This window comes from Ranitomeya variabilis, chromosome 2 (assembly GCF_051348905.1).
Source record: "Ranitomeya variabilis isolate aRanVar5 chromosome 2, aRanVar5.hap1, whole genome shotgun sequence".
Taxonomy (NCBI): domain Eukaryota; kingdom Metazoa; phylum Chordata; class Amphibia; order Anura; family Dendrobatidae; genus Ranitomeya; species Ranitomeya variabilis.
In genome coordinates, this window is record NC_135233.1 from 58,757,126 (window position 1) to 58,783,414 (window position 26,289).

A 26,289-nucleotide genomic window follows, 5' to 3' on the forward strand; every position below is an offset into this window, starting at 1 on the left:
CTGCTTTAATTATGGTTTGCTCAAAAAAAAATTTCCTTGAAAGGATGCAAATGTTAAAGGGACTTCACTTTGATTGGCAATTCATTTTGCCCACTAGTTAGAATTCCTGTAGTTTAAACCAAGATATTTTGTTCACGGCAGTAAGAAAGGTAAGAAATCTGCACATATTTTAGTTAATAATTTAGAAGTGGGAACAGGAAAAAAAATTTCTGTGAATAATTTAGAATGTTTGGTTAAAGTTATCTATGAGTGTCTTCATAGATCGAGTTAGTAGATTATATTTACAGTCCCTTTAACCTTAAGTTAACAGGGTACGATTATTAAACATCTGAGCTCTAAACAGGTCAGAAAATTATTATACATCGTATGCAAGAAACCACTATCTAAGATTTTACTGTTTTAAATGTTTTTAATTTAGTTTTACTGAAAATTTATTTTAAGGTTTATTAGCGTTACAATGAAACACTACTTGGTTATGTTCAAATTATTTTTATTTGAAGTTTTAATCAATGTTTTTTTACCTTTGTCGAGTAGCCAATCATCAACTACTCGACCAAGTCGATATGGAATTCGCTGTCTAGCAATCGCCAGGCGTTCGTTATCATTGTTTCCTTTAAAGTTTAAAGAGACATTTCATTGGTTAAAATCTGTAAGGTCAAAGGTTAAAAGTTAATACTTAAAGCTTGAGCTATACAGTTGCCACATGACTTTTTGAAATTTGGATTTTTTAAAAAATTGTACCTAGAACATATCATGGTTCAGTCATTCATTTATTTTATTTTAGCAAACAAAATTATTCCTATGTTAATTGAAAATTAGAAATCTGCACTTGATCTAGGTTATTAAAATTATGTTATAGACAATCCCAAAAAACATATTTAAGCAGCAATAGTATGGCTTTACATGAAAGAAATCCGTTTTTTGGTCTTTGTTATTAGCTAGTTAAACATATTCATATGTAACATATTTAATTTAGCAGGATACATCCAACCTCTTAATTCAGATTAATCATTTAAAAAAAACTCTATGAATCAGAATACCATTGTGGATGTTATTACCAATGCATCCATGTTAAGAAAAAAACAAAATGGCAAAAAAGAAAACTAAATTTCTTCTCTCAAGAAAAAAATTCTGATCCACAAGATTCAAAAAATCACATGGTACAAATGCATTGCAATCGAAATAGTAATAAAAGAGCGTAATATTAAAATCATAATTGAGTCAGCATGGAAAAAGGATTGACAAAAGTTATTTCAGCCATAGTTAAGTATGGAGCGAACTCAAGACTAGTTTCATCCTAATTAAGTTTTCATTACAGGTATATGAGTTATTCTTCAAATTGTCATCTGAAATACTAAAATGCTTCAACTGAGAATTTAGAAGTAATTTCCATAAACATTAGCAAAGATAAATGTAAGGAGCAAAACACGAAAAGTTCCAATAAATCTTACAAAAAAAATTCAAATTTGCATTTCTTCATTTGTTCAAGGGCATTTGGGTGACACAACAGCCTAATTCATCTCTTCAATGACATTTTCATAGGTCGTCTTTACTCTCGGCAGAATATATCCCTACAGTACATCTGCTTTGTAATGTAAATCTTAACGTAATGAGGTTAAAAGTTATTTTTCACTCCAATATAGGGGTGCATCTCCAATGTATTCAGACACATCAAGACCTTAAAGTCAAAACGGAATACAACAACCTTATAAAAGGTCATTAGTATTGTATATGACATATGATGTTGTTACAATTTTTCCATTTTCTTTTTGACCCAAAAAGTTATGCTCTTACACTAGTCAAAAATAAAAATGACCATTGGAGTAATTTTTAGAAAATTTGTCTACGCTGTTATTTTTCAGTTTTACTAATAATCATGATAGAGACATCTTAATGTCAGATATATAATTGGTGTAAACTAGAAACAATCCACTAGTATCTTCTAAATACTGAAATGATGCAGCCGAGTCAAGGCAAAACTCAGGACAGACCCTCTTAAGACTTGAAAGACAAAGGAGGTAACATTAGCGGTGAAGGGCATTACTTTTCTTACATACTTTATAGTTTATTCTCTTTTAATTAAATCCTTGCATGGAAGAGAACTTTGAAACACTTCTGAAAGAGGTATGCCCAACCTGCTCTTCATGCTGGAAGGTTACAGAATTGGCCTTTGTGCTGCCAATCATGATGTGAGATGCAGTTCTTACAATGTAGCTTGGGAAAAAAAAGAAAACCTCACAACCATCATTCAATTAAGTAACAATCTTTATAAAATACAAGAAAACAAAAGTGTATCTTATTTAAAAACTCATATTTTAACTATGCAAGAGGCAGAGAAAGCTGCAAAACAGTGCTTTTAATAAAGGTCAAACACTCATTCAGGGTTATTAATCCTGGAAAATTGTATAAAGTACATGATTGTTTTAGAGCTTAGGGAATAAAGCTTTGAAAGTTGAGAAGTCTTTAGAAGTCTGCATAATATGGGAGAATAATTCATAAATAGGAAACTCATTCTTTAAGTGAATGTCCACCATTGAAGGTTAGAATCAGGTAATGAACATGATGTCAATAACAATGGTACATTCATTGTGGAAGTAATTACGAAGACACAAATTTTGCATGCAATGTATAGTATGCAGTTTTAAGGAGAAAGAGTAAAATAACTAAAATACCTTACAATATCTGAGTGGCTGTCGCAATGAAAGCATGGCTCCCGGGTTTCCAGGGAGCCGCTGGTTTTCAGTCATAGAGGTGTTCCAGGAATGACTACAGTCACCATTCAGAACACAGTGTACGATGGATGTAGGACATCCTGAAATTTTGATTGACAGCTCATTCTAAAGTGCAACTATGCAGAGCAATCTGTCAATCATGCATACAGCCAAAGCTCATAATGCTGTGAACCATGACTGTAACTGTTGTAAACACGTCCCTATAATTATGAGTTGCGAAGAAAAATAAAGTTAATTTTCTCCCAGTAGATTCATTTTAAGGAAGATGACCAGGCAGCAACCTATGTCTGCAGGTTAATAGCTACAAAGACTTTATAGGTTCCCTTTAACTCATTTTGACGAGGTGTACAGTATTTTTTGGACTATAAGATGCACTTTTTCCCCAAACAATTTGGGAGGAAAATGGGGTGTGCGTCTTATAGGGTGAATATGGCAGAGGTGTGGTGATTCTGTGGTGGTGGGCGGTGCAGAGTGCACCTGAGCAGGGTCCCTTCTTCAAGATGCCGGTGGCAGAAATGTGGCGGCACCGCAGCCCGATGTCCACGGTGAGCAGAGTTCATCACCGGTTTCCCTGCGGCCATCCTCCTGAAGCCATGGGCTACCAGAGACTTCAGGAAAATGGCCACCGGAGGCCGTGCATGCGCAGATTGAAATCTCGGCAGCACTCAGCTTCAGGAAAATGGCCACCGAGTTTTCAATCTGCGCATTCGCGGCCTCCGGTGGCCATTTTCCTAAAGCCTCAGCAGGGAAAAAGTCCTCACAGTAGACACCAGGCCGTGGCGCCACCACATTTCTACCGCCGGTATCCTGAAGAAGGGACACTGCTCAGGTGCACTCTGCACTACCCACCGCCACAGCATTACCATACCTCTGCCGCCATCAGCATCCTGAGGATGGGACCCTGCTCCAACTCTGCCTCACCGCTGACACTGGACCCGCAGCATCGCACCCCGGGACTGCAGCATTTCCACACTTCTGCCGCCACCAGTTTCCTGAGGAAGGGACCCTGCCTTCTGTGACCCTGCTGTACCACCACAGGATTTCAGGTAAGATACCTTAAATTCAGACAATAAGGCAGACCCCCACCTTATAAAAATCTTTTTTCTGCTATTTTCCACCCCTAAATTTGGGGTGTGTCTTATGGTGCGGTGCATCTTACAGTCAAAAAAATATGGTACATTACCATATTTGAAACATGCTGCATTGAAACATGTTTTTAATTTCCTGAATGCCCCTGTTAGGTCTCAAGTTCCCGCCACTGCACAGGGGGAATCTCAATCCACCTCCGCTGTGGTCTCCCATTCTTCTCCAGCCGCAGTGGAGCCTGCTCAGCGGAGACGTCAGGCCTAGCATCTGGCTTAGGCAGATACTGTGTGCTTGGTTACTGCTGCCCTTCCAGGCTCAGCCATTGTAGCCAGTACTGGTCAGCGGAGAGCATATGCTTCTGGGACTAAGTCCTGCTTTTATCCTTCTGAGCATGCCCAAGGGAAGACCTCTCTTTGGAGGTCGAGGGTCACATGCTCAGGTCCTGTTGCAGCTCCTATTGGTCCACTAGAAAGGTCCTGAAAAAGCTACAACTATAAAAGGCCATGCGCTAGTATCAATTGTGTTTGGCTGTTGCCAGTGGATACTCTACCACTCAGTCATATGTGGAGAGTCTGTTTAGCTCTGGGGCTGTACACTCAGGCAGGCAGCTAGCGTCAGTGGGGCAATTAGCCTTGGCTTAGCATCTGGTTCCTTCATGTATGTGGTTAGCACAGAAGAGTTCCAGAGCAAGCACAACCCTAGTTAGGGTAATAGGTTTCTGTGTACAGCGCAACTCTGTGAAGCAACAGAGGTCGCTAACATTTCACACGGGGTGAGGTTAACCCACGTATGAGCTCAGTATCCATCCGCCATTACTTAGCAGCAGGTATCTCTGAACAGTGGACACCGGGCTGCAAATGCACCTCGCATCTATCTCTCATTACTCGGTGTGTTCCGCTAGCCCTAACAGCCCCTTTTAAGCAAAATATTTAGGCTTCTTGTATATACCACAGGAGAGAGCTCTGGAGCTTATACTGCTTGTATATAATGTATCAGTATGCAATAAGCTCTTGTGCTCCCTCTTTTGGTGGCTGAGGGAAATTAGAACATTATGATTAGAAAAAAAGAGCTCTGACTGCTACAATGATATATCAAGAATAGGGGTTTAAAGAGTGATATTTACCTTAAGATGTATTTTACATTTGTTGTGCAATTTAATGTACTGGAAATTTCAGAGTTACAGCAATTAACGCAGTTTATTACTTATGGTAATGGCCGTATCAGTTGTCACTAATAATTGAGATATTCAGAAATTGTTTGAAAAACTGTCATTTTGTTAGAAATAACATAATTATAATTATTATTACTCAATATTCATTTTTTTATTTGCTTTTGTGGCCTTTGGTTATAATAGAAGCTATGACATAAGTTTTAGTAAAAATATTTTAACAGCTAACACAGATACCAGTGTCTTATCATAGAGTTCATCACTAGTGTTGAGTAGTGTTGAGCGATACCTTCCGATACTTGAAAGTATTGGTATCAGATCGTATCGGCCGATACCCGAAAAATATCGGATATCGCCGATACCGATACCCGATACCAATACAAGTCAATGGGACACAAGTATCGGAAGCTATCCTATCCTATTCATGTAAAAAATAAAGAATTAAAATAAAAAATATGGATATACTCACCTGTCCGGCGGCCCCTGGACCTTACCGATTGTAACCGGCAGCCTCCGTTCCTAAGAATGAGGAGTTTAGGACCTGCGATGATGTCGCGGCTTGTGATTGGTCGCGTGAGCGGTCACATGAGCGGCACGCGATCAATCACAAGCCGCGACGTCATCGAGGGTCCTAAACTCCTCATTCTTAGGAACGGAGGCTGCCGGTTACAATCGGTAAGGTCCAGGGGCCGCCGGACAGGTGAGTATATCCATATTTTTTATTTTAATTCTTTATTTTTTACATGAATATGGATCCCAGGGCCTGAAGGAGAGTCTCCTCTCCTCCAGACCCTGGGAACCATACACTGGGAACATCCGATTCCGATTTCCGATACCACAAAAATATCGGAACTCGGTATCGGAATTCCGCATTCCGCATATGCCGATACCCGATACTTGCGGTATCGGAATGCTCAACACTAGTGTTGAGCGATACCTTCCGATACTTGAAAGTATCGGTATCGGATTGTATCGGCCGATATCTGAAAAGTATCGGATATCGCCGATACCAATACCCGATACCAATACAAGTCAATGGGACACAAGTATCGGAAGGTATCCTGGATGGTTCCCAGGGTCTGAAGAAGAGGAAACTCTCCTTCAGGCCCTGGGATCCATATTCATGTGTAAAATAAAGAATAAAAATAAAAAATAGGGATATACTCACCCTCTGACGCGCCCTGGTTGTAACCGCTGCAACCGGCAGCCTCTGTTCCTAAGAATGAGAGCTGAAAAGGACCTTCGATGACGTCGCGGCTTGTGATTGGTCGCGTGACCGCTCATGTGACCGCTCACGCGACCAATTACAAGCCGTGGTGTCATCGAAGGTCCTTTTCAGCTCTCATACTTAGGAACGGAGGCAGACGCTTGGACCGGTGAGAGCCGGGGCCGCCGGAGGGGTGAGTATATCCATATTTTTTATTTGTATTGTTTATTTTTTACATGAATATGGATCCCAGGGCCTGAAGGAGAGTCTTCTCTCCTCCAGACCCTGGGAACCACACACTGGGAACTTCCGATTCCGATTTCCGATATCACAAAAATATCAGAACTCGGTATCGGAATTCCGATACAGCAAATATCGGCCGATACCCGATATTTGCGGTATCGGAATGCTCAACACTATTCATCACAGTTTCTGTCATTTTGATGGCAAGAATAGCTTTGCATGTACTTCTGACAGAATGGATGGCAGAAGCTCCAGTAGCATATGTGAACAGAGCCTTATATAGGTGAACCCCCATTGTTGAAGAACACGTTAATGCACACAACAGCTGATACAAATTGACCTTCTCTATGGCAGGGTTTCATATCAATCAATCAATGGAAGACAGAAGTTCCCATCTCACTGTTCAAAAAAAAGGTTTTGAGGCCCCAGAGGTTCGTACGCCTACTATAATTTATAAGGAAAATTAAGAGTCCCCATGCAGTACAGTAACAAGTATGAATAGCAATCAGTCTGTGACCTTTTCAGTGGTCATGAAATTCCTAGGGAATTATCCTTAGAATTTACATAATTTTTCTTGTACATTTGAAGATAGTTATCCCATATATATATATTACTTGCTCTATTTGCAAAGTTATTGAAATAAAGACATATGCAAAAATAAGTAATATTTATAAATAAATACTATATATAAAAATGTTAAGAAATATAACCAAATTAATAAATATACAGAAATTAATAATCCAAATAAACACAACCAATCATTCAATCAATTGGGATGCAATTGTTCCGAAAACATCACAATAGTTTTACCATATGTCCAATATAATAAACATTTCTAGTGTTTGCAGAATCCAATTACACAATCTTTACATTCAGTTCTGCGGAGGCAGATGGTCTTTTTTTTCTTATATTTTATGTGATTCTTAAACATAATTTTTGTATCTAACAAAGAATAAAAATATGGAGCTCCCAACTGTCATCTTATCTTGTCTTTCTATATCAATTAGGTAAAGTTATTTTTCAGATAGCCCCCTTTATCTGGAATGCTTAATCCACGAAACATCTGAAAAGCTTTTATATGTTTCATAAAACTTAAGAAGGAAAAGGAATTAAAGAGTCTCAGAGTAGAATAGAAGCTTCAAGTATTGTTTGAACGCATCTGTCTTCCCGGATTAACATGGATTTACTTGCGAAATTAATCCTAATAAACTATATCTTTCAATGGGATCTTGTTTTGCATTATATTATCTATCAAATAAATGTACTCAAGTAAAATGTGAAGAGGCAATACAATGTACAAATGAAACTATCTGTATGCTATCATCTTCCATATAAAATATCGGCAGTGATATTCAACGCTACAAAAGTTTTAAGTGTTAGGTATTTGCCACTATACATGCTTGTCACTACTGATATAAAAGGGAACAAATGATGAGCATAAAGCTTAATTGAAGACATCTATTTGTTGTCAAGAAGAAATCATCTCGGCGGTGGGAATGTGATGAGGTGAAAATAAAACACAGGTCAAAGTTTTGTCGGGAATTGCGTTTGTGACATTGCCTACTATGGCAGAATTGTAAACAGCTCATTGTCGTACTTCAGCACTTCATCGTTCAAGAAAAGGCTAAAAACCCTATGTGGAATTTATATTGAAGTTGTGGATGAGTCCAAGTACTGAATGTATTGTAATATCTTAAGAATGCAAGAAAAATAATAAGAGTAATAATAATAGAAGGCAATTTGTTGTAAAAAAAAAATATTTGGTACATGTGGGCATGGTGTTGTTTCATCTTAGAATTGATGCATTAGATTTATGCTCATAAACTAACCCTAACACCAAAAAACATAAAAATAAATGAGCAAATCCTTTCTAACTAATTAATTTTAAATTTCTCAAAATTCTTGAATTCAGGTGAGTCCCAAGCTTTGGGTATGTCTCTTCACAGAAATCCAGCTAAATGGTGGTATTTTCCTGGATTCTCAGGTGTACAAAGGGGTTGAAAACAATAAATCTTATACTCCCCTCACCTTGGCCCTTCCCATACATGTCTCACTTCCACTCCCTGCCCAATCGTGTAATTAGCTCCTCTTCTTTCTTTTCCTTCCAGTTCTTCCAATGCATGTGATGACTAAACTTGGAGCCTAGTCAACAGCATCACCTGCCAAAAGCTCAGGGGGAATGTGAGAAGGATGAAGAGCTATATGAAAATCCTAGCAGGTCTGGAGAAGGCTGAAGAGAGGTGAGTAAAAGAGTTTATTTTAACTTCTTCCAAGCAGACCAAATTGGCATTGAATTTATTTTATGGGGATCAAATTATTTCCCCTTAAATTTAGCAAACCTGCCTCAGTTGAATTATGGAAAATAATAGATTGATAAATAGACAAGTAAAGATCCTTATGAATATAACTATAAACCTTATATTGAGGTGTAACACAGGCAGGTACAGACTGGGGGTGATTTTGAGCCCTGGCATTTGAAATTACACAGGTCCATGCTTCCCTGTCCCCAAGCACCAGAATATTACTAATATTGCCCTGGATGGAGGAAAGGAAGATTTACTACTAGACCAATATTTCTAATGATACCGGTGGCCTGCTGGGGTAAGTGACGGAGTCAGCAACTTTGTGTTTTGTCACAACTCTTAACAGGATGGGTGTCTTGAGAATACTGATTCTGTTAACAATGTCAACAAGGCAGACCACGACCAGACAGGCCCTTCTGACATTTGCCAGAATTGCCAGATGGCCAGTCCGGCCCTGAACACAGGCATGTGGATAAACTATATGACTGTAAAATATCTAAACATAGTTCCAACATTGTGGGCAGTTTTTTTTTTTTAAATAAAACACCATTTTTCATTCCCTCATTAACAATCTACAGGGATAAGGAGTTAGAAAGGTTTTTATTCCCCATAAAATCTAGTGTTTACACAGAACCTCTTCAACCATATTCCCATGTATTAGCCTCTTGGAGCATGTTGACTGTAATATTGGTGAACTGTGATTTAGAAATTAACTATATTCAATGCATTTAAAGAAATTTAAATTTCAAAGCATCACATTTTCACTGTGATGTCCTCTCACTATACAGATTCACCACAAAATAGCTGCTGCATTTCCTGCTCCTGTTTTTACACAGGCTACAATAGTCCTTTTGGTTCACTGCTTTATGTCATATCATGTGATAGCGTAAAAGCATTATGGGGATGCCCACCTTGCTGCAGCAAAAGTCATGAGATCCTTCTTTGGCCAAATAAATATTCTACAATGTGTAATGGCAGTAGCTATTCTAGGAGACTTGCGTGAAGCACATCGCATATTGTAAAAATTTTCTAGGTTCCACAAATTCCTAAAAATTGCTATACATTAAGTTTTGCCTGCAAAAAGTTAAACCATTCGAAGAGGCGTTCGTTTTGTAGCTAACCCAGATAAATAACAATCTGGGACACGTATGTGAAGCATATGCCTATCTTTAGGACAACAGAATCTGTAGAGCTTTGTCAGAATAGTAAATTACTTCAACACAAAGACTAATAGCTTATTTTTGTCTTGATATTCAGATCCAATAATTGAATCGCTACACAAATGGGCCATTGTGTTACATAAAAACAAAAGCAACAGCAATTGCCTGACGGTAATATGTGTGTCCAGGCTGTAGATGCATTGTCAATCTTCCAGTTATTCAAACAGTTACTTCTGGACAGTTCCCTTCAAAGTAAACTACTATCATGAGGAGCTACAGGAATACCACAAAAGGCAAAAAAAAAGGTCAAACTGTTGAATTGAATCTTTTGTGTGACTGACAAAAGCAGTCAATCAAAGTTATCATAGCTTATTATTGGAAGGTCAAAATAGAAGACTTGCCATGTGGATTTTATATGTTTTCCAAAAGCTGATTTCTTTCATTTCAAAATTTATTACACTCCTCCACAAAAATGCAATTTACTTTTCTTCGTAAAACGTTTGTGTATGAAACAACTGAGACATTTCTTGATTGACTTAAAATACGCAATAGACTTTCTTTAGTTTTGATGAGTCTAACCTATAAATTATAAAGCCATAAAACATCAGGAACCTTTGCTGTTAAGCAATAATATAACAGTATTAGACAGCATCATGTATACTGCGGAAATAAATACTTGTAAGTCATAAATAATATACACAACATCTGGTGATCTAGGTATTGTCCTGCATAACTGAGAATTAAAGAACAAGGATGCAAAAAGCTATTGATACTCATTAGTCTGGTGAAATTTTTTACTTATATCATCCCCAAATCCTAGGATTGCTCAAGATATTCAAAGTGATAGTAGTATATCCACCAATCAGCCATAGTTTTTGAAATATCTGCACAACATTGTGTAGATCCCACTCCACCTCTGACCTATTGAGAAATTGCTTCCAAATTACATATGAGGGTATACTGTACTATCTGGCACTAAAAGGTTATCAGTAGGTACTTCAAAGGGAATCGGTCATGTAAAATAACGATATTAACCTGAAGGGGTTATTCTGCAGGTTAATAGCGTTCTGACACTGTGCAGCGCCAGCACTGTGAGCCTCACTGACGTAAGGAAATTAACTTTATTCCTTCCCAGTAGGCTCAATCTTTCAGTCAGTTTTAGTTTGGGTGGTACCGATAGGTTCCAGTCACTGTTTTGTGTTTAGAGAATGGTGGCTGTAATCGTGTCCCCAGCACTGACTGACAGCTGGCTCTAATGCTAAACCATAGGTCAGTCAGTGTCAGAGACGTGGTTGCAGCCACCGGTCTCTATATCCCTTTAAGCCATGTAAATTTCACAGTTTGGATTACATAGATTAAATTTTTTTTTCTAGAACACTCCACGGATCAATCACAGCAAGATCTGGAGGATATGGTGGGAGTGAAACAAACACTTTTACGTCTTTGCCATGCTTCTCAAACCATTTAGTTCTTACCATTCAGATCTTTACATTTTCCCATTTTTCTTTTTCCAACATAAATCTTCAAATTTGACTGTTTATTTGCTGAGTATGCAAATTGTCTCTTTAGTAGTGTTGAGCGATACCTTCCGATATTTGAAAGTATCGGTATCGGATTGGATCGGCCGATATCCAAAAAATATCGGATATCACCGATACCGATACCCGATACTAGGGTTGAGCGAAACGGGTCGGCAATTTTCAGAAGTCGCCGACTTTTGGCAAAGTCGGGTTTCATGAAACCCGACCCGACCCCTGTGTGGGGTTGGCCATGAAGTCGGCGATCTTCTGAATCTGGAATCGGAATTCCGATACCGATTCCCGATATGTTTAAGATATCGGGAATTGGTATCGGAATTCAGATTTAAGTGTAAAATAAAGAATTAAAATAAAAAATATCGCCATACTTACTATCTGATGCGCCTTGGTACTAAGCGGGAACCTTCCTTCCTTAGAATCAGCCTTCCAGGACCTAGCGGTGACGTCGCGGGGACGTCGCGGCTTGTGATTGGTTGCGCGGCCGCCCATGTGACCGCTCGCGCGACCAATCACAAGCCGTGACGTCACCGAAGGTCCTGGAAGGGCTGATTCTTAGGAAGGAAGTCTGCCGGAAAGAAGCAGGGCACGTCCGAGGGTGAGTATATACATAATAGGAATATACTCACCCTCGGCTTCTTTCCGGCAGCCTTCCTTCCTAAGAATCAGCCCTTCCAGGACCTTCGGTGACATCATGGTGACGTCGCGGCTTGTGATTGGTCGCGTGAGCGGTCACATGGGCGGCCGCGCGACCAATCACAAGCCGCGACGTCCCCACGACGTCACCGCTAGGTCCTGGAAGGCTGATTCTAAGGAAGGAAGGTTCCCGCTTAGTACCAGGGCGCATCAGATGGTAAGTATGGCGATATTTTTTATTTTAATTCTTTATTTTACACTTAAATATGGATCCCAGGGCCTGAAGGAGAGTTTCCGCTCCTTCAGACCCTGGGAACCATTGGAAACCCATTGCACTGCATTGGGTTTCGAGTTTCGGCCGACCCCGACCCCGACTTTTTTATAGGATCGGCCGATTTCACTCAACCCGACTTTAGAAAAAGTCGCGTTTCGTGAAACCCGATCCTATAAATGTAAAGGTCGCTCAACCCTACCCGATACCAATACAAGTCAATGGGACACAAATATCGGAACGTAATAGGGAGCGATCCTGGATGGTTCCCAGGGTGTGAAGGAGAGGAAACTCTCTATCAGGCCCTGGGATCCATATTCATGTAAAAAATAAAGAATAAAAATAAAAAATATGGATATACTCACCCTCGGACGGCCCCTGGCTGTCACCGCTGCAAGCGTCTGCCTCCATTCCTAAGAATGCAGAGTGAAGGACCTTCGATGACGTCGCGGTCACGTGAGCGGTCACATGAGCGGTCACGCGACCAATCACAAGACCGCGACGTCATCACAGGTCCTACACTCACTGCATTCTTAGGAACGGAGGCTGCCGGTTGCACCGCTGAGAGCCAGTGGCCGTCGGTGGGTGAGTATATCCATATTTTTTTATTTTTATTCTTTATTTTTTACATTAATATGGATCCCGATTCCGATTTCCGATAACTCAAAAATATCGGAACTCGGTATCGGAATTCCGATACAGCGAATATCGGCCGTTCCCCGATATTTGCAGTATCGGAATGCTCAACACTACTCTTTAGAGAAAAAGAGGGCTTGAACTCTATAGCGCCACCTGTTGGAAGCAGCGATCCTTCAAGTCACAATCAACCCTGTTGTGAATTAGACTTTTTGGCTCCCTCTTGTGGTCACTAGTGATATGACTCTGGGATTGTCTTTCTTCAGTTTGGCACTCACCTGGGTCGTTAGTCCAGGGGTGTCGCTATATAAACTTCCTGGATCCTTAGTCCAGTGCCTGGCATCGTTGTAATCAGATCCTTCTGTTGCTCCTGTCTGCTGGTCCGGGCTCTTGCAAAATTAAGCGAAGTCCTGCTTCTTTGTTTTTTGAGTTACTTGCTTTGCTTCTATTTTTGTCCAGCTTGTACTAAATGTGATTTCTGACTTTGCTGGAAGCTCTAGGGGGCTGGTGTTCTCCCCCCGGCCGTTAGACGGTTCGGGGGTTCTTGAATATCCAGCGTGGATATTTTGATAGGGTTTTTGCTGACCATATAAGTCATCTTACTATATTCTGCTATTAGCTAGTGGGCCTCTCTTTGCTAAATACCTAGCTCATTCTTATGTTTGTCTTTTCCTCTTGCCTCACCGTTATTATTTGTTGGGGGCTTGTATCCAACTTTGGGGGTCTTTTCTCTGGAGGCAAGAAAGGTCTTTTCTTTTCCCTTCTAGGGTTAGTTAGTTCTCCGGCTGGCGCGAGACGTCTAGAACCAACGTAGGCACGTTCCCCGGCTACTTCTATTTGTGGTGCTAGGATTAGATATATGGTCAGCCCAGTTACCACTGCCCTATGAGCTGGTTTTTTATGTTTGCAGACTTGGTATTTATTCCTGAGACCCTCTGCCATTGGGGACATAACACAACCCTTTAATGAGTCTTGCAATATGACTTAGGATAAAAAACCAAATCAGTATCTCAATTCGCAGACACGGTGCTTCGGGCTGTTGGCCACTAAGAGAAACTTTACCCTGGAGACCTCAGTCCAGAGCCTCTCACCTAGCCAAATCAGTTCTCATGTTTCGCACTGACGAGGGCCAACAGCCCAAAACACCGTGTCTGCGAATTGGGATACTGATTTGGCTTTTATCCTAAGTCATATTGCAAGGCTCGTTAATGGGTTGATTGTGACTTGCAGGATCGCTACTTCCAACAGGTAGTGCTATAGCGTTCAATCATCAGTTCTCACTATCCACAACGAGAAACCTTACCCCTTAGACCTCAGTCCAGAGCCTCTCACCTAGCCAAATCAGTTCTCATGCTTCGCACTGATGAGGGCCAACAGCCAAAAACACCGTGTCTGCCAATTGAGATACTGATTTGGCTTTTATCCTAAGTCATATTGCAAGACTCATTAAAGGGTTGATTTTGACTTGTAGGATCACTACTTCCAACAGGTGGCGCTATAGAGTTCAAGTCCTCTTTTTCTCTGAAGAAGCAATTTGCATATTAACATTTCCAGAGGAGCATTGCACGGCGAATAAGCCTCCATACCTTGACAAGCCAGAGCTGGTATGTCACTCTCCACAAGGAGAAACCTTTGCTGAGTAATAATTCCCATGACTTTACAAGTGTAAATGTAATGAGATACTTGATATTATTCACTTCATCTGTCAGTGGTTTTATTGTCATGTTTATTCAAGGTATATTGTAATTTTTTATATAAGACATTAGCAGAAGTTTTTGTTTTGTGACCAAATTCTTAACTTCATATGCAACCTCTACTCTGCTAATGACAATTCATGTCCAACACTCTAATCACATCTTCATATTGCATATTTTTGTGTGTTCTCTCATTTTTATAACTTATTTTCTTCCTTCCAACCTACATTTTCCATCCCTTACCTATTCCAAAATCATTACATCCTGGCCCAAACAGCGTCTAAGCGAATTCCAACAATGCCTTCACCTGATTACTCTAGAGCTCTAAAGAGGGCACAGCAATTGACACCTAGGATAAATCACCACTTTTCAACTCTAATTGGTCTAAAAATTAAGATTCCTAGCATGGAGCTTTCTGAAGCATATTGAGTCATTCTAAAAATTTTTTTGCACACTTCCATATGTGCCCAGGAAATATGTAAGTACCACAACGACTTATTTTCCAAAATTCTTTAGAGCTCTGTGCAGTGAATGGATGGGAGTGATGTTATGGCGAGAAAATAATAAAGAAACAATAATGGCCACTTTGACTTTGTGATGCTCATAAAAAGATGTTGTCAATTGCCATCTCTGGAATACTCCTTTACATCTATTCATTGTTTCAAACAAACTTTTTTTGAGCAATGTTTATCCTAGACTTGACTTGACATACCTTTGAACACAGTTTTACAAAAATTTCAAGAATTAATTATTTAAAATTACAAAGTTTTGAATAACTCTGTGAATAAACACCTTGTTTTTGTGTATGTGCATTATTAGAATTTAAACGTTTCTATTATAAACTATGATATCACAGTGAGGGTTGTTATCCCGTAAGGAATTTATCAAGTATTCAAATTTGAGTCATTGAATTTTTTGAAAAGCTGAGGACAATAATTCCCTTTTGAGATTTTCATCTTGTCTTTAACTGCTGCTAAGATTGCAAAGTCCTCGCTATTCTGAAAAATCATTGAGGAATTGACAGTGATCACGGACTGTGGCTTGGGACCGTAGTAAGCTAACAAACAGAGCAATCTTCATTTCACATTGGTAGATAGCTTTCACAAGGTTTGTCACAAATAATACCTGCATTAAATCTAGGAACAATGACATAATGGAAGTATTGTGCCCAGCTTTTAGTCTAAATTCCCATTGGAACACTTCACTGTGCCACTCGATATTTTGCAAATTCATAAGGATCGAGAAAATGACAAAACAGAGCTAGCCAGTTATTGTGTTCGGTATTTATTGCTACATTATTTTTATTATGATTATAATTTTTTTTAAAATTATTAACTGAGACCAATGATCTTAAAGGAACAAAAAATATAACAATACACTGTGAGTACAGTAAATCTAAAGATAAGTCATAGACCATCGGTGTTTTACCAAATGTAGTCCCAAGATTAACACATGGTTTCCTAAATACAAATTAAACAACTATAACACATATAAATATATAGGCCATTTTTTTTAGACCTAAAGTGCCCCTCTCGGCTTAAACTCGAGTCATTGACCCAGGGGGTCAACAGGGGAGGGGGAGGTACAGGAGTGGCGGCTGTCACATCATACTCACCTGCTCCCGGCGCGGTCTCTGCAGTTCCCTGCTTCTCCGATGGTGTCCGACACCACAACTCTTCCTGTGTTCAGAGGTCACCACTCACTAAAGTAATGAATATGGACGTGATTCATTACTTTAATGAGTGGTAACATGTCACTGCTTGACACAGGAACAAGCTGCCAGCGCCAGAGTCCATCTGAGAAGCAGAGACCACACCAGGATGGGGTGAGTTTGATGGGGGAGGGTGAGCCATGCAATATTCACCTGTCCCCGTTCCACCGGTGGGCTCTGTCTTCCTCGTCCTCTGGCTGTGATGTTCATGTCAGAGGGCACGATGACGTGGTTAGTGCATGCCCTCTGCCTGAACAGTTACTGCAGAGAGCCGGAACACACCATGGCGCATGGCAGTGGAATGGGGACAAGTGAATATCACAAGTGCCGGGGACCTGAGCCAGCGGCGACACTGGCACCTGGCCCATATAGCGCGCCGGTGTCCCCGCCTGCTCAGGACACTGGCACCAGACCCCCAGCGATGAGTGGTGAGTAAGTTTTTTTTTTTATCGCATCAGCAGCATATGGGGCATATTATTCCATGGCGCAACTTATGGGGCCATTGTGCAGCATTATATGGGGCATAATATTCTATGGAGCTTCTTATGGGACCATCAACCTTTGTGCACCATTATATGGGGCATAATATTCTATGGAGCATCTTATGGGGCCATCAACCTTTGTGCAGCATTATATGAGGAATAATATTCTATGGAGCATCTTATGGAGCCATCAACCTTTATGGAGCAGCATATGGGGCATATTATTCTATGGAGCATCTTATGGGGCCATCAACCTTTATGTAGCAGCATATGGGACATATTATTCTATTGAGCATCTTATGGGGCCATCAACCTTTGTGCAGCATTATATGGGGCATAATATTCTATGGAGCATCATATGGGGCCATCAGCAACCTTTTATTCAGCATTATATGGTGCATATTTTAAGATGGGACATCTTATGGGGCCCATAATTAAATTTATGGAGCATTATATGAGGTGTATTTTGTATGGAGCATCTTATGGGGCTCATCATGAACTGTATGGAGCATTATTCAATTATGAATATTCAAAAACACTTCACCTACTGATGTCTCAATTAATTTTACTTTTATTAGTATCTATTTTTATTTTTTAAATTTACCAGTCGCTGCTGCATTTCCCACCCCATTCTTATACTCAAGTCAATAAGTTTTCCCTGTTTTTTGTGGCAAAATTAGGGTTCTCAGCTTATACTCAGGTCGGCTTATACTCGAGTATATACAGTATATATATATATATATATATATATATATATATATATATATATACATATATACAGTACATATACTGTATATACTGTATAATACACTTTTTGTTATTTCTTTGGAAAGCAAAAGGTATAAAATATATAGATTATTTGATGAACAGTTGTTTATCTTTAAATAGTTCAACTCATATTTTTGTGATTAATATATCCTCAATTATCTTACATTTGCATAAGACAGACTTCAAATTTTTATTAGGCCATGGGCTAATACTGGTTGGAATTTAAGTTTTTTTGTATAATCTACTTAAAAGGCAGAAGCCCCAATAAATGACCTTTTGCTAGCAGGTCAATAAAATGTAACTTTTATTTATTTGTATAAAAATGAAAATGAGATTAAAGATTAAAATATTTTAGATTTGCCCTCATTAATAGGAAATCTATTTAATGGCTACAACTTGATTATAAGACGCACCCCCAAATTTGGTGAAGAAAAAGAGAAAAAAATATTTTTTATGCTAAATGGGGTTCTGTCTTATAATGCCAGTGTCCGTCTTACAAATCATATGTCCCTCATCCTGGTATCTATGTAACCCCCATCCTTGTGCTGGCCCATGCCCCCCTGTGCTGCTGTCAGGCACATGCCCCCCTGGTCACTATATGCCCCCCTGTACCGCTGGCAGATACATGCACCCCCTGGGTCACTATATGCCCCCCTTTGCTGCTGGCAGGAACATGCCCCCCGGTCACAATATGCCCCCTTGTGCTGGCAGGGACATGCCCCCCTATGCTGCTGGCAGGCACATGCCCACCCCAGTCACAATATGCCCCCCTGTGCTGCTGACAGGTACAGCCCCCCGTCTCTATATGCCCCCCAGTGCTGCTGGCAGGTATTGGCCCTCCTGGCTACTATATGCCCCCTGTCCTGCTGGCAGACACATGACCCCCTGTGCTTCTGGCAGACACATGCCCCCTGTGCTGCTGGCAGACATATGCCCCCCTGTGCTGCTGGCAGACACATGCCCCCCTGTGCTGCTGGCAGACACATGCCCCCCTGTGCTGCTGACAGACACATGCCCACCTGTGCTGCTGGCAGACACATCCCCCCATGCTGCTGGCAGGCACATGCCACCCCCCCTGCTTCTGGCAGACACATGCTTCACCCCTCTGCTGCTGGCAGGCACATGCCACCCCCCCTGCTGCTGGCAGGCACATGCCACCCTCCCTGCTGCTAGCAGGCACATGCCCCCCATACTGCTGGCAGACACATGCCCCCTGTGCTGTTGGCAGACACATCCCCCCCTGTGCTGTTGGCAGACACATGCCCCCCTGTGCTGCTGGCAGGCACATGCCCCCCGTGCTGCTGGCAGGCACATGCCCCTCCCTGTGCTGCTGGCAGACACATGCCCCCCTGCTGCTGGCAGACACATCCCCCCTGCTGCTGGTAGACAGATCCCTCCTGTGCTGCTGGCAGGCACATGATAAAATAACAAACATTTAACTCCCCTTTCCCTGATGGCTCTGTGCTCACAGCTCCTCGGTTGTGCTTCCTGTTTCCCAGGCATTGGATCATGTGACCTGGGCACACAGTGATGTCATCACTGTGCTGTGCCGATCACATGATGGGATGTCAGCACAGACACAGAAAGCAACCAAGGAGCTGTGAGCACGGAGCCATCAGGGGAAGGCGAGTTAAGTGTTTATTTTATCATGTGCCTGCCAGCAGCATGGGGGGGAGCATGTGCCTGTGAGCAGCACAGGGAGAGGGAAGCAAGTGCCTGCCAGGAGCACAGGAAGGGCATATAAGAGTGACCGGGGGCCATATCCATGATGGGAGTGGGGGGGAGATGCAGGCACATGTAATATTTGCTGCTCCCCTGTGAATCAACTCGGCACAGCTTCAGCACCTGCAGCTGCAGCCAGCCCACTCCAGCCCCCTGAGACCACTCCAGAGCCACCCCCCTCCTCTACTGCACAGCACAGCACACTGATTCGGATTATAAGGCCCCCCCCTCCACTTTCCCCCAAAATGTTGGGGAACAAAAGTGCGTCTTATAGTCCAAAAAATACGGTATTTAGCAAGATAGCACCTCGGGGTACCATCATTGAATATTAAGGCAACCTACAGTATGAATATTTTAAAATTCAATTGTATGTGGCATGGCCCCCCTAACAAGTTTCACTAATATATCAGCATCATCAGGGGATCGGACTGTGGACACACTATGTATTTGAAATTTAGCTTTTCTTTCAATATGGTCACATTAGTGTAGTGTCGTAATTATCAATACTTGGTTAAGAGTCAGTATGGGTCCAAAAAAGACATGAGCAGACTCATGGACATTCAGGTTCTGGTACCCGACCTGAACTTTATTCCAAAGTTTGATTCAGGTACTAACGCTGTACACAAACTTGAACCAGAACCCAAACCCCATTGAAAACAATGCTGACTCTAACTATTTACAAGGAAAATTCTCTTTCTCTCTCTGCAACGGACTTCCCCAGGAACTCTGCACATTACAACGGACTTCCGAGGAAAGCCCGTCTTTGGCCTTTAGCCCTGGACATTAAGTTTCTGGGACGAACGCCAAACTTTTAAATTTGTGTCCGCTCATGCCTAATAATGACTACTTTTTTTGCCACTGCACTTGTGGACACTTTCAAATTTTTCCAATTTTTCGGACTGACTGGCCTTTATTTCTTAAAGTAATGATGGCCACTCATTTTTCTTAGCTGCTTTATTCTTGCCATAGTACAAATTCTAACAGTCTATTCAGTAGGACTATCAGCTGTGTATCCACCAGACTTTTGCACAACACAACTGATGGTCCCAACACCATTTATAAGGCAAGAAATCCCACTTATTAATCCTGACAGGGCACACCTGTGATGTGAAAACCATTCCCGGTGACTACCTCTTGAAGCTCATCAAGAGAATGCCAAGAGTGTGCAAAGCAGTCATCAAAGCAAAAGGTGGCTACTTTGAAGAACCTAGAATATAAGACATAATTTCAGTTGTTTCACACTTTTTTGTTAAGTATATAATTCCACGTGTTAATTCATAGTGTTGATGCCTTCAGTGTGAATGTACACTTTTCATAGTCATGAAAATACAGAAAAATCTTTAAATGTGAAGGTGTGTTCAAACTTTCGGTCTGTACTGTATATCAGGTATAGATTTTCAATATGGTAGCATTTCTTTCCTTCTTTGAAAAATGAACTGTGGGCTATTTAATATAGGACTATTTATGAGCTATTTAATATATTTTAATTGCTTTTCTTTTTGGAAACTTTTTAATAGTCTATTTTTGCTCTCTCTTCTGATGTTTTGAATGCACCCAGTAGCTTGCAATACATTATCCAGGCTGGAAAAACAATTCAGCTGTTTTCACATCTGTGTCAGGTCATATTCTAGAATGTTATGCGTGGTTAGTTATAACAGGAAAAACAAAGGGGAGGCCGCTGTCTGGAAGAGGTCTTGCAAACAAAACACCATAGGCACATGTAGTAATAAATAATGGCATTTCAGAGATAAAGAAAATCTGTTCTGTGTCAAAAGAGCAGTGCCAACAGTAGCCTACAGCCAAGGGAATCTTAGGACTTTTCTGCTAAGCCAGGAAGTGGCATTTCAATTTGTGTATACTTGCCTTAGAGAAATTTTACTGTAAAACAGTAATCTTCCTGCAATGGTGCTGCATTAACTTGCACATACTTTCTTTGAATGCTTTTGGCAAGGTATGTAGATACTCTAAATAACAGAAACAGATGCTCAGGGAAATGACAGCAGATGGGTGCTTTAGGATTGCAGAACTAGATCAAGCCATCCACATGAAAAGTCAATGACATTGCCTGACCTTTTACTGTGGCTGGTACTGATTCTAAAACTTGTGTCCTTATTGTACCATTGACATTTAACTGCTAATGAATTTATACTCATGCAAAAAAAAAAGTTGATTGTGGAAACGTTAATATGAATGTATGCCTAGGAAAATATTTTGTCAGGGTTGGCGGAACGCACCGAATAAATATATATATATATATATATGAGACAGTTGGTGCGTTCTCAACCCGGGGTCCACCGTGCAGGAGAGAAACCTGCTGCTAGTATTAGGCGGTACTATATGGCGGTATTAGCGAACTCTTGTTACTTCACAGATTCGCTAGAATAACAAGATGCTGTGCCCTGCTAACCTCACAGAGGAACACACCTACCAAACAGAGCAAAACTGTGGCATGCAGTTAGCATAGCAGACAAACAACTCCTCACCAGAGGTGCTGGTATTCTAGGGGCTTATTTCAGCCAAGGCCCTGAATCCAAACATACAAACTCCTCACCGCAGGTGCCGGTATTCTAGGGGCTTATTTCAGCCAAACCCTGACCACATACAAGCATGACCACTCTGGTGCTGAGCTCTTTAACATTGGTTTGAGGCCATGCAAACCTTTTATAGTTTTAGCACTCAAGGACCTTCCTAGTAGTCCAACAGGAACCGCTTCAGGATCTGTGCATGTGACCCCTGACCTCCAATGGGAGATCATCCCGTAGTAATGCCCAGTATGGGAAAAGCAGGACTTAGTCCCAGAAAGATCTGCTCGCTGCTGATCAGCACTGGCTACAAAGGCAGAGCCTGGAAGAACAGTAGTCACCAGTCGACCAGTATCAGCCTGAGTCAGATGCTGGGACTGACGTCTCCGCTGAGCAGGCTCCACTGCAGCTGGAGAAGAATGGGAGACCGCAGCGGAGATGGTTCGAGATTCCACCTGTGCAGAGGCAGGAACTCGACACCTAACATTACCCCCCTCCTATGGCCCCCCCTTGGACCTCGCTACGCTCAAAGGCAGCAATGAGCTGTGGAGCTCGAATGTGCTCAGCAGGCTCCCAGGACCTGTCCTCTGGGCCATAACCCTTCCTGTTGTGAATTTGGATTCTGGGCTCCCCCGGTGGCTACTGGTGGAATTGAACTGGTGTCTTCATCTTCTCTGTTCACCTGTTCCCATCAAGATGTGGGAGTCGCTATATAACCTTGCTGCTCTGTTAGTTGCTTGCCGGTCAACAATGTTATCAGAAGCCTCTCTGTGCTTGTTCCTGCTCCTAGACAACTACTAGATAAGTTGGACTCTTGTCCATGTTTGTTTTTGCATTTTTGTTCCAGTTCACAGCTGTAGTTTCGTTACTGTGTCTGGAAAGCTCTTGTGAACAGGAATTGCCACTCTGGTGTTATGAGTTAATGCCAGAGTTTTAAAGTAATTTCTGGATGGTGTTTTGATAGGGTTTTTAGCTGACCATGAAAGTGTCCTTCCTGTCTTCTGCTATGTAGTAAGTGGACCTCAAATTTGCTAAACCTATTTTCATACTACGTTTGTTTTTTCATCTTGATTCACCGCCAATACATGTGGGGGGCCTCTGTCTCCTTTCGGGGTATTTCTCTAGAGGTGAGCTAGGACTAATATTTTCCTCTGCTAGTTTTGTTTAGTCCTCCGGCTGGTGCTGGGCATCTAGAATCAACGTAGGCATGCTACCCGGCCACTGCTAGTTGTGTGTTAGGTTTAGTTCATGGTCAGCTCAGTTTCCATCTTCCAAGAGCTAGTTCCTATATATGCTGATGCTATGATCTCTTGCCATTGAGATCATGACAGTTTGACCGGCCCACTAAAGGGTTAAAATCCTTGGCTGAGAAAGGAGAGAAGTAAGTAGTCTGCTGAAATTTTTTTTTTTTTTTTTTCTCTCTCCTTTGAATGGCTCTGTGTTCACCTGTTTGCAATGGATCTTCAGAGTGTAACTGCAGGTTTGAATAATCTCGCCACGAAGGTACAAAATTTGCAAGATTTTGTTTGTCATGCACCTGTATCTGAGCCGAGAATTCCTTTGCCGGAATTTTTCTCGGGGAATAGATCTGGGTTTCAGAATTTTCGAAATAATTGCAAATTATTTTTGTCCCTGAAATCTCGCTCTGCCGGAGATCCTGCACAGCAGGTCAGGATTGTGATTTCCTTGCTCCGGGGCGACCCTCAAGACTGGGCTTTTTCATTGACACCAGGGGATCCTGCGTTGCTCAATGTGGATGCGTTTTTTCTGGCCTTGGGGTTGCTTTATGACGAACCTCATTTGGAGCTTCAGGCAGAAAAAACTTTGATGTCCCTATCTCAGGGGCAAGATGAAGCGGAAGTTTACTGCCAAAGATTCCGTAAATGGTCTGTGCTTACTCAGTGGAATGAGTGCGCCCTGGCGGCGACTTTCAGAGAGGGTCTCTCTGATGCCATTAAGGATGTTATGGTGGGGTTCCCTGTGCCTGCGGGTCTGAATGAGTCCATGACAATGGCTATTCAGATCGATAGGCGTTTGCGGGAGCGCAAACCAGTGCACCATCTGGCGGTGTCCACTGAGAAATCGCCAGAGAGTATGCAGTGTGATAGAATTCTGTCCCGAAGCGAGCGGCAGAATTTTAGACGGAAAAATGGGTTGTGTTTCTATTGTGGTGATTCTACTCATGTTATATCAGCATGCTCTAAGCGCACTAAAAATCTTGGTAAATCTGTTTCCATTTGCACCTTACCGTCTAAGTTTATTCTGTCTGTGACCCTGATTTGCTCTTTGTCATCTATTACCACGGACGCCTATGTCGACTCTGGCGCCGCTTTGAGTCTTATGGATTGGTCCTTTGCCAAACGCTGTGGGTATGATTTAGAGCCTTTGGAGACTCCTATTCCTCTGAAGGGGATTGACTCCACCCCATTGGCTAATAATAAACCACAATACTGGACACAAGTAACTATGCGTATTAATCCGGATCACCAGGAGATTATTCGCTTTCTGGTGCTGTATAATCTTCATGATGATTTGGTGCTAGGATTGCCTTGGCTGCAATCTCACAACCCAGTCCTCGACTGGAAAGCTATGTCTGTGTTGAGCTGGGGATGTAAGGGGGCTCATGGGGATGTACCTGTGGTTTCCATTTCATCATCTATTCCCTCTGAAGTTCCTGAGTTCCTGTCTGACTATCGTGACGTCTTTGAAGAATCCAAGCTTGGTTCGTTACCTCCGCACCGAGAGTGCGATTGTGCCATAGATTTAATCCCGGGTAGTAAATACCCAAAGGGTCGTTTATTTAATCTGTCTGTGCCTGAACATGCTGCTATGCGTGAATATATAAAGGAGTCCTTGGAAAAGGGACATATTCGTCCATCGTCATCTCCCTTAGGAGCCGGTTTTTTCTTTGTGTCAAAAAAAGACGGCTCTTTGAGACCATGTATTGATTATCGGCTTTTGAATAAAATCACTGTTAAATATCAATACCCATTGCCGTTGCTGACTGATTTGTTTGCTCGCATAAAGGGGGCCAAGTGGTTCTCTAAGATTGACCTTCGTGGGGCGTATAATTTGGTGCGAATCAGGCAGGGGGATGAGTGGAAAACCGCATTTAATACGCCCGAGGGCCACTTTGAGTATTTAGTGATGCCTTTTGGTCTTTCAAATGCTCCGTCGGTTTTCCAGTCCTTTATGCATGATATTTTTCGCGATTATTTGGATAAATTTATGATTGTGTATCTGGATGATATTCTGATTTTTTCGGATGACTGGGACTCTCATGTCCAGCAAGTCAGGAGGGTTTTTCAGGTTTTGCGGTCTAATTCTTTGTGTGTGAAGGGTTCTAAGTGTGTTTTTGGGGTACAGAGGATTTCCTTTTTGGGATATATTTTTTCCCCCTCTTCCATTGAAATGGATCCTGTCAAGGTTCAAGCTATTTGTGATTGGACGCAGCCCTCTTCTCTTAAGAGTCTTCAGAAATTTTTGGGCTTTGCTAACTTTTATCGTCGATTTATTGCTGGTTTTTCGGATATTGCTAAGCCATTGACCGATTTGACTAAGAAGGGTGCTGATGTTGCTGATTGGTCCCCTGATGCTGTGGAGGCCTTTCGGGAGCTTAAGCGCCGTTTTTCCTCTGCCCCTGTGTTGCGTCAGCCTGATGTTACTCTACCTTTTCAGGTTGAGGTCGACGCTTCTGAGATCGGAGCTGGGGCAGTGTTGTCGCAGAAAAGTTCTGACTGCTCCGTGATGAGGCCTTGTGCCTTCTTTTCCCGTAAATTTTCGCCCGCTGAGCGGAATTATGATGTTGGGAATCGGGAGCTTTTGGCCATGAAGTGGGCTTTTGAGGAGTGGCGCCATTGGCTTGAGGGGGCCAGACATCAGGTGGTGGTATTGACTGACCACAAAAATTTGGTTTATCTTGAGACCGCCAGGCGCCTGAATCCTAGACAGGCGCGCTGGTCATTATTTTTCTCTCGGTTTAATTTTTTTAATTTTTCCAGGAGTGTTGGATGTTTTCCGTGTGGGGGCTGTGTCGCCTGTCCCAACATTGTAAGATGTAGTGAATTCTCGAATTTTGATAACACCAAGCAATTCACTATCAGACAACGGATCACTTGTACCACGAGGTATGTGGTATATCATGCCACATGCCCGTGTGGATTGATCTATGTTGGACTAACAACACGCCAACTAAAGGTCCGCGTACGCGAACATGTTCTGGGTATTGAGGCGGCACGCACCCACACGGACACATCCACACTTAAGACTCTACCTCGCCATTTCAAGGAGTTCCACAATTGTGATGGTGCTTCCTTGAGGGTGAGAGGGATTGATGCACTCAAAATTAACATCAGGGGGGGTGTCCTCACCAAAAGACTGGGTAGACTGGAGACCAGATGGATCTGGCAACTT

General features: G+C 41.8%; 1 protein-coding gene across 14 annotated transcripts in view; it reads right to left on the reverse strand.

Moving 5' to 3' along the window:
- The window catches only part of NRXN1 (neurexin 1), a 1,786,277-nt gene that overhangs the window by 144,538 nt on the left and 1,615,450 nt on the right, over positions 1–26,289 (reverse strand). For 10 of the 14 annotated variants that reach the window (XM_077282466.1, XM_077282464.1, XM_077282462.1 and 7 more), the window contains one exon: positions 522–611. The exons of the other annotated variants lie outside the window; for them this stretch is intronic. In XM_077282466.1, coding sequence (XP_077138581.1) covers positions 522–611 — 90 coding nt within the window. The remainder of the gene's footprint in view (positions 1–521; positions 612–26,289) is intronic. 14 annotated transcript variants of the gene reach the window in all.